An 8939-nucleotide genomic window follows, 5' to 3' on the forward strand; every position below is an offset into this window, starting at 1 on the left:
TGGCACACTACATCACATTCCTGTGCCATGCTTCCTTGATTTAGGGCGGCCATTTCAAAGATTGCTTGTAGAATTGTGTCTTTGCTGCAACCCTTTCGGACGCCTTAGCGTTTTCTGAATCTACATTTAGCCTGCAACTTAAAGAAAAGCTATTGGCTTTAGATACAGTAACTAAAAGGACAACTGTTTTCTTGCAACTAGACATCTTTTGTCATAGTCTAAGCCCTCCGCGGAGAACTGTGGACATGCCGGCAATGAAATAACCTTAGCCATACCTTGAAACCATGCCCGATGTGTTAGGGAAGCAAATTAGCGATAACCGAAGAACCTCTTAACCTAGGATAGCGGTGAGAATGAAGAAGAGAAGGTCAGCACCAACTCTTCGAAGGGTTTATGGTAGTCTTCCACAGAGAGATTGAGGACAGGTAAGACATTGCAATAGTAAGGATAACTTACCTCAGGTAGCTCCTTTCCTACGTCATTACTAAATATGTTATCATTCAATGTGCGGAAGGCGTCAAAAAGGAAAAATTGTTAGTCTATTTAGGTATTTCGTATTTTAAAATGTAAGCCTTTTCTTCTTATCTAAAAATGTCTTTAGATTTAATAATCTGAGTCATATTCTTTTAAGAGGGTTGAATAAAAGATAACAATAAATCAAAACTTATAATAACTCTCGCTGATGTCTTCCTTTATAAATGCTCATCTGCCTTTAAATTGCTCAAAAAAATAAAAAATAAATAAAAGGTACAAAATGAACAAGGCTAGGAGAAAAGGCAACGATAAAAAACAAAGTTATAAAAAATCTCGCTAATAACTAAATTTTACACCCACACCTTTATTCAGAGATTGCAGTCTTTTCACCACCCAATATCAAAAAAGTTAATTGGGGCAGTACATTTTATGGCCGTGGGAAAACAGTAAACACATGCCTTAGTTAAGCTTCCCTTTTATTTTTCTTTCCTATTAATGTTACTTTGGTCATTTCTGTCTAGAAATGGTTAGAAATATGGAAAAGAGAGTCCAGTGCTCTTCGGAATAAGAAAAGTCCAGGGCTTCCTCACCAAACGGTTACGATTTGGAATCGTCAACTCAAGAATCCCTCTGTATAACCTTCTGTCATTTCCACAGTGAAACTTTTCGTGATGTCTCTCAGTTGAATGGGAATGTTTGGTATTACATTAAGAACATTTCTGTACCATTGACATTCGTAAGGATCAAATAACGATGATGTTTGGATGTTTGTAATTGCTAACTCAAACATCGCTCTAAAATAAGAGCTTGATTTTAAAAAACGAAACATTTCATGTAGCTATAAAAAAGAAAGAACCTCGTCAAACCAAGAGGCTCCTTACTTTCACCCAAATGGACTCCAAAGCTTTGATTAGCTGTGGGCGCAGCAAACATAAACGTCCGAGAAAATGTCTAGGGTCCTTTCTTTCTTTCTAAAAAGAAAGAAAAGAAAGAAAGAAAGAAAGAAGAATATATAAAAATATTAGCAGAATAATCTCTCCCGAGAGAGAAAAGCAGCGGAGGCCTTTGTTGTAGAAATCGACGTTTCCTGTGATAACCTTATCTCTTCAACACTACGGCAACAACTACAAAAGCAATAATGGCCTTGAAACAATAAACAACAACAACAATAACAGCGACCCGGGGCGTTATCCGCTTTATACATATTCAACAGTCTCGAATACTTAGAAATCAATCATAATCCCTTCTGAGAACTGAAGGCTTCAGGAGTTGGTCTAAACGAAAGAAGTTCGAATGGGACAAGAGATTACATTCTTAGAAGCTCGATACATGAGGAATGAGTATCATGAGTAAACGCAAAAGGCTAGAGAACAGTTATTGAAAGACGTATAAGAAAAAATTGCAGGGCAGTGGCTTCATTTTTTATTCTCTCTCTCTCTTTCTCTCTCTCTCCCTCTCCTCAAGCCCTAATTCTTCCCTTCTTCACCACTTCCCACGAAGTACCATCTTTACTTTTATTATTATTATTATTATGAACTTCTGAACCTTCAAATGTGCCGAATATCGATATTAGGATGCAGGTTGTAAGACAATAATATTCTTGGTATAATCTCTCTCTCTCTCTCTCTCTCTCCACTCCTCCTCGCTTCTCCTCTCTCAACTCCTCCCGCCTCTCTCTGCTCTTCTCTCTCTCTCTCCTCAAGTACCAATTCTTCCCCTCTTCCCCCCTTCCCACGAGGTAGCATCTTTACTTTTATTATCAACTTCTGAACATTCAAATGTGCCAAATATCGATATCATGAAGCAGGTTGTAAGACAGTAATATTCTTGATATAGTCTCTCTCTCTCTCTCTCTCTCTCTCTCTCTCTCTCTGCACCTCACTTATGGCGAACTGTAGAAATGAATGAAGTGTTTGCAGCATCCTTTCGGCCACTGGGTGAAACCACTTTTTACTCTTTTACTTTACTGCCATTCCCGCTTCCTTTCTCCTACCCTGCTGTGCAACTTCTCTATCTATTACTTCTTAGTCCAACTGTGAAGTTTTCTCCCACTTCCACCCTAATATCTTTGCGATTCGCCTCCTTTGCTTTCTCGATCTCTTTATCATGCTGTCCAACCACTCCAACTCCCCTTTTTTCACTGCCTTCATCCCCTTAATGGCCGGAAGTGCCCAAGTGCTTGTCTCGAAAACCTGAATTTCATAAGATGTATCTCTGTCTCTTCATGAATATTTGCTTGTCCGTAGCCTATCGATACAGCCAATATGCAATACTTTCGTTCTCTGTTTTATGTGGCACAATGACATTAGCTGTTTTGATGTTTCGAAGAAACGACGACATTAACCGAGTGGTTCAGTTTCAGTTAATATAATAGTAACAAGTGTACGTTTATGACGAAAAGAAAAAAACTCTGTAACCGTCTTTGCCTGTTATCTCGGTGACCGCGAGTTCGATTCTCGGCCATTCCATTGAGGAGTCAGAGATGTGTATATCTGGTGATAGAAGTTCACTCTCGACGTGGTTCGGAAGTCACGGGAAGCCGTCGGTCCCATTGCTGAATTATTTTTGTTCCGTGCAAACAAAAATAAACAAAACAAAACCGTCCATCTGCCTCTTTGTACTTAATTACTGAATAATATCTAAATATGTGGATTCGCTAGGTGACATAACACTTAAAGTATTTAGTTATGTCCTTCCTCTGATTCAACACATAGCTATATTTGGGTTGATATTACCACTAACTGCAATAACCCTGAATCAGTAGATGGTAGTTGAGTATTGCATTTATACGGTATATACAGGTGGGTAGTAACTAGTGTATGTTGCTTTTATATTCTGGATGAAAAAGCAAGTAGAAAGCAAGTAGCACCGTTTCTTTAACTTTGCCCTCTTACGGAGCACTGAATTTAAACAGGGACAACTTACATTGGGAAAGATATCCTGAGAAATTTGCAGGGAGGAGCGACAAATGCTCATAAGAATGAAATAAGGGACTGAAAAGAAAAGGACCCGGGAAGATCAAAGACTATTGTAACGCCTGGGAAAATGTGTAAGAGAAAGTCGGTTGAATAAACTGGAAATGTTCATAGCTGGGGAACGAACAGGTGACAAAATAATGTTGTGCTGAATATAACGTCTTCGTGTGGGTTTTATTGGTAAAATATGTATTTTTTGGGGGGGGAGGGGGTGGGGGCTGAAGTTACTTCCTTTCGCTTTTTCCTTTTCTGAATGGAACTTCCCTTACTTGTCTTGTGACCATTCCCGCAGATACAGACAAATATGAGGATAAATTGGTTATTGGAAAAATGGTTCCTATAATGGAGACAGAATGCATGCACGGCACAAATGATCAGTAAGGAGGGGAAAACAACCATCTAAGAATTATTCCACTTCTCAACAAATACACACACACACACACACACACACACACACACACACATATATATATATATATATATATATATATATGTATATATATATATATATATATATATATATATATATATATATATATCATATGTATATATATATATTATACATATATATAATATATATATATATATATATATATACAAACATTCATTGAATAGAATGGCTTTCTCACTGTTAACCAGCTTTTTTGAAATTGCTTCATATTTTCTAATTATTTTCTTTACTTCATTGTTCAGGTTACTAATGGACACATATTGGGGTTCTTCCATTTACTCCAGTATTTTTACACGCGACAGCTGTTTCGTCAACCTATACGTATTGACGTTATCAAGCGTACTGATACAAATATGTTGTTTGTTGTTTAGGATTAAGCTGGCTTTATGCCAGCACGGGCTCTTGCTCATAGAGCAGCCCGTAGATACAAATAGAGAATACATGCGTTTTGTGACGTCATGAGGACGGAAAGGTAGTACAATTGCCAGATACCTATTTTTAAGTATTACAAAAGACTATAGTGAAACATAAAATAAGACAAATAAATAAATATGTTAACAACAGAAATTATATGAAAAGTTGAAAGTAAGTTATTATATACACATTCATAAATATATATTAATTACATATATGTTTAATTCACTGAAAGTCAGTGTGCGCTCCTGTCCGCGTGTGGGGGTTTTGTTCCACGCGGTTGAAGGGCTGCCTCCTACACGAGGGCAAGGAACGGTCTGCCTCACGTTGGATGTTAAGGCTGGGGACGTTGGCATGGCGATGCTGACTGCTTCTGATATCAATAAACGATTGTAGTTGCCTTCCTTGTGTATTATTTTGGTGTATGTGAGAAGTTCTTGTAATGATGGTTTTTTTATTGTGGGTATCCACAAAGTGCTGATGAAATGGCTCCTTGGTTTCTGTGGGCCTGCATGCGACGTTTGAGTGTGGTGGTTGTGTGTCCGATATAGCATTTTTGGGGGACTGACATTGCTCGTCAGCACAGACAAACTTGTATACTATATCAGATTTAACCTCTTTCTCCGTCGATGGGGCCGTACTATTTTTCATTACCAATGAGGCCGTAATGAAAAATAGTACGGCCCCATCGACGGAGAAAGAGGTTAAATCTGATATAGTATACAAGTTTGTCTGTGCTGACGAGCAATGTCAGTCCCCCAAAAATGCTATATCGGACACACAACCACCACACTCAAACGTCGCATGCAGGCCCACAGAAACCAAGGAGCCATTCATCAGCACTTTGTGGATACCCACAATAAAAAACCATCATTACAAGAACTTCTCACATACACCAAATAATACACAAGGAAGGCAACTACAATCGTTTATTGATATCAGAAGCAGTCAGCATCGCCATGCAACGTCCCAGCCTTAACATCCAACGTGAGGCAGACCGTTCCTTGCCCTCGTGTAGGAGGCAGCCCTTCAACCGCGTGGAACAAAACCCCCACACGCGGACAGGAGCGCACACTGACTTTCAGTGAATTAAACATATATGTAATTAATATATATATGTATAATGTGTATTATAATAACTTACTTTCAACTTTTTATATAATTTCTGTTGTTAACATATTTATTTATTTGTCTTATTCTATGTTTCACTATAGTCTTTTGTAAATACTTAAAAATAGGTATCTGGCAATTGTACTACCTTTCCGTCCTCATGACGTCACAAAACGCATGTAGGCTCATATTTGTATTTACGGGCTGCTCTATGTGAGCAAGAGCCCGTGCTGGCACAAGGCCAGCTTCAATCTTAACAACAACAAAACAATATTTGTATCAGTTACGGGCTGGCTCTGTGAGCAAGAGCGTGCTTGCACAAGGCCAGCTTAATCTTAAACAACAACAACATATTTGTATCAGTACGCTTGATAACGTCAATACGTATAGGTTGACGAAACAGCTGTCGCGTGTAAAAATACTGGAGTAAATGGAAGAACCCCATTATGTGTCCATTAGTAACCTGAACAATGAAGTAAAGAAAATAATTAGAAAATATGAAGCAATTTCAAAAAAGCTGGTTAACAGTGAGAAAGCCATTCTATTCAATGAATGTTGTATCCGTGAAAAATTGTGCCCTATAAGTATAATATATATATATATATATATATATATATATATATATATATAGATATCTATATATATATGTATGTGTGTGTGCGTGTTACAGAGAATATGAGAAATCAGGGATTTCACGAAATCCCTAGAGAATATGTGAAATGAACAATTCGCTTAGGGACATTTGGATCCCGAGGGCTAGTACTAAACAAGGTGAAACAGTGATTCATCTACACTGTTTCGCCATATATAGTTCTAGCCCCAGGGAAATCAAATGTATTTTGCCGTTTAGTTCTAGCCCCTGGGAAGTCAAATATATTTCGCCATGTCTAGTACTAGCCCGGGGTGGATCAAATGTCCCTAAGTGCATTTGATCCTCCAGGGACTAGTACCAAACACGGCGAAACAGTGTAGATGAATTACTATTTCGCCGTGTTTAGTACTAGCTCTCTGGAATTAAATGTTCCTGAGCGAATTGGTTATTTCACATATGCCCTAGGAATTACGTGAAATCCCTGTAATTCACATATTCCCTGTAACACATATAACAGGCAGAGAGCGCAACCAGGCTTTCCACGAACTGCCTTACATTTCAGACAGATAACGATGCATTTACGGACATTTGATACCCCAGGGGCTAGTACTAAACACGGCGTGTTTCGCCGTGTTTAGTACTGGCCTCTAGTAGATCAAATGTCCCTAAGTGCATTTCGCTATATGCCTGAAATTTCAGGGAGTTTGCGAAATGCCTGGTTTGCGCTATCTACCTGTAACATATATTATATATAATATATATATATTATATATATATATATATATATATATGATATATATATATAATATATATAATAGACAGATAAGCAAGCACCTCCACCATAAACAGATTGCCTTGGTGCTTTCTGGGAAAATAACAAGAGTAATTGTCATTTTGATATTAAGAGCAGGGCATTAGCAGTAGAAGCGTTTGTAGTAACAGTATGAGTAATAGTAGTTATAGTGGTAGCAGCATGAACGGCAAAGGCAGAAGGTGTAGAATTAGCAGTAATTATTAATAGAAAATATTTCATAATGATGTTAGAGAGAGGAAACATTTGGCTGCAAGCCCCATGCCATTTCCTTTGTCTCAGATGACACAGGAGCCTTCCTTCATATTACGGCTAGGTCGATTGATAGAGATCAATCCATGGTCTGCCCCTGTGAATATATCCTCCTCCAAATTTCTTCAGAGCTAGAAAAGGGCCCTAAAGGAAATACGAAATGTCCCCAAAACTTCGACATATATTGACATAATGATCATTGTCGCCGGTCAGTTATTGTTCCTAAAATTAGCTGTACTAATTCTAGCGTCATTACTATTGTAGTTTTTAATTGTTATAGTAGTAGTTTACTTTCTGCCTTCCCTTTCCTTGAAATGTCACTTTACCACTATGTATGCATGTATATATGAATATATATACATACACACACACGCTTATATATATATATAGATATATATATATAGATATATATATATATATATATATATATATTATATAGTGTGTATATATATATATATATATATATATATATATATAGTGTATATATATATATATAATATATATATATATATATATAATAATAAATATTGATTTTAGCATAAGTTTTTTCTAGCACCGTGTGCGAAATGCTGAGCTTTTTGCTTCCCTTTCAAATCTCTCAAATGACTGGTTCATGACAAAAATTCTATTCACACATACACAGACTCCTCTTTATCTAAATCTGTCCTGTTCTCCCGTATCAGGAGTGTTTACTCTTTTAATTTCTCAGTTAAAACCATGCACGTTCCCTGGGATACTAAGTAACTTTTATATATGTGTCTTGTAGTTTGTTATCTGAAAATTATATTGTACCCTTGAATTAAGTGTTTGGTAGTTAGTCAACTGTAATGGGCAGAGAAGGTCATGGGGTAGAAATTTCGGCTGGGCACTCCGAAAGGTGTATGAATAAAAAGACAAAAAAAAACTGTGTAGCGTGCGAGTGTGTGTGCAGATTTCTAGATCAATAATACCTCTCATTCGTTGCAGGTTCGAGCAGCTAACCAGGAGCGCAAGCGTCTGAGCAGGCTGGAGAGGAAAGAGATCGGTCTGGCCGTGATGTTACTGGTGGTCGTCACGGTGTTCTTCCTGTGCAATGTCCTGGCGTTTATCATCAACGTTTTAGAGTTGTCGCGTATCGTCATCGACGAACTCACCGTCGCCAGCAACCTGCTGGTCACGATCAATTCCTCGGTGAACTTCATCATTTATTGCATCTTCGGGCAGAAGTTCCGTAGAGTCTTCTTGAAAATGTTCTGCTCCAGGATACTGCCGGGTTCCTTGGCCAGGGACCGCGCGAACAGCGCCTACTGCGAGCCTTCCCGCTTCTTGACCAACGGCGGAGCCACAGAGACCATCTGCCTGCCTACTGCTAGCGGCCACCGGCGAAGCCACCCCTTGGCCAAACACGGGACTCCTCGCACCTCCCTGAACACAACCGTGGAGTCCACTTACCACAACAGAAGAAACGACTTCTATGAATACGATAAAAAAGAACAGTCCGCGTCTCAGTGTTTCGATTAAGCACGTTCCAGTGAACTTAGGTTTAAGAGATACTTGTGATAATGCTCATTACCCAAAAATATTTCTGTGTGCGAAATGTCTATGATCTATAAATGTGTAAATGCTTTTAAATGAATTCTGCATCATAGGTTTTTTTTTCTTTATCTCCGCCATCCTTTAAGAATCTTCAAACATTCTAAGAAAGATTCCAAGGTAAGTGATCGTTCCGGATAATGGTGATGGGAAGGACATAGATTTACAGGAAAACGAACGAGCCTTCTTGTATCCCATTGGCCTTGCTGTATCCCTTCGGCAGCTCCTTCCACGATGGCTCCATCCGTTCACTTAATATGTTTGCAACCGTGTTGAGTTATAGCCAGT

At 38.4% G+C, this 8939-nt stretch overlaps 1 protein-coding gene across 2 annotated transcripts in view; it reads left to right on the forward strand.

Moving 5' to 3' along the window:
• The window catches only part of LOC135220901 (FMRFamide receptor-like), a 115509-nt gene extending 106803 nt beyond the window's left edge, over positions 1 to 8706 (forward strand). For both annotated transcript variants that reach the window (XM_064258524.1, XM_064258525.1), the window contains one exon: positions 8046 to 8706. In XM_064258524.1, the coding sequence (XP_064114594.1) occupies positions 8046 to 8579 (534 nt within the window). In that variant the 3' untranslated portion in view covers positions 8580 to 8706. The remainder of the gene's footprint in view (positions 1 to 8045) is intronic.
• The last annotated feature ends 233 nt before the right edge of the window (positions 8707 to 8939 follow it).

This window comes from Macrobrachium nipponense, chromosome 2, assembly GCF_015104395.2.
Source record: "Macrobrachium nipponense isolate FS-2020 chromosome 2, ASM1510439v2, whole genome shotgun sequence".
Taxonomy (NCBI): Eukaryota; Metazoa; Arthropoda; class Malacostraca; order Decapoda; family Palaemonidae; genus Macrobrachium; species Macrobrachium nipponense.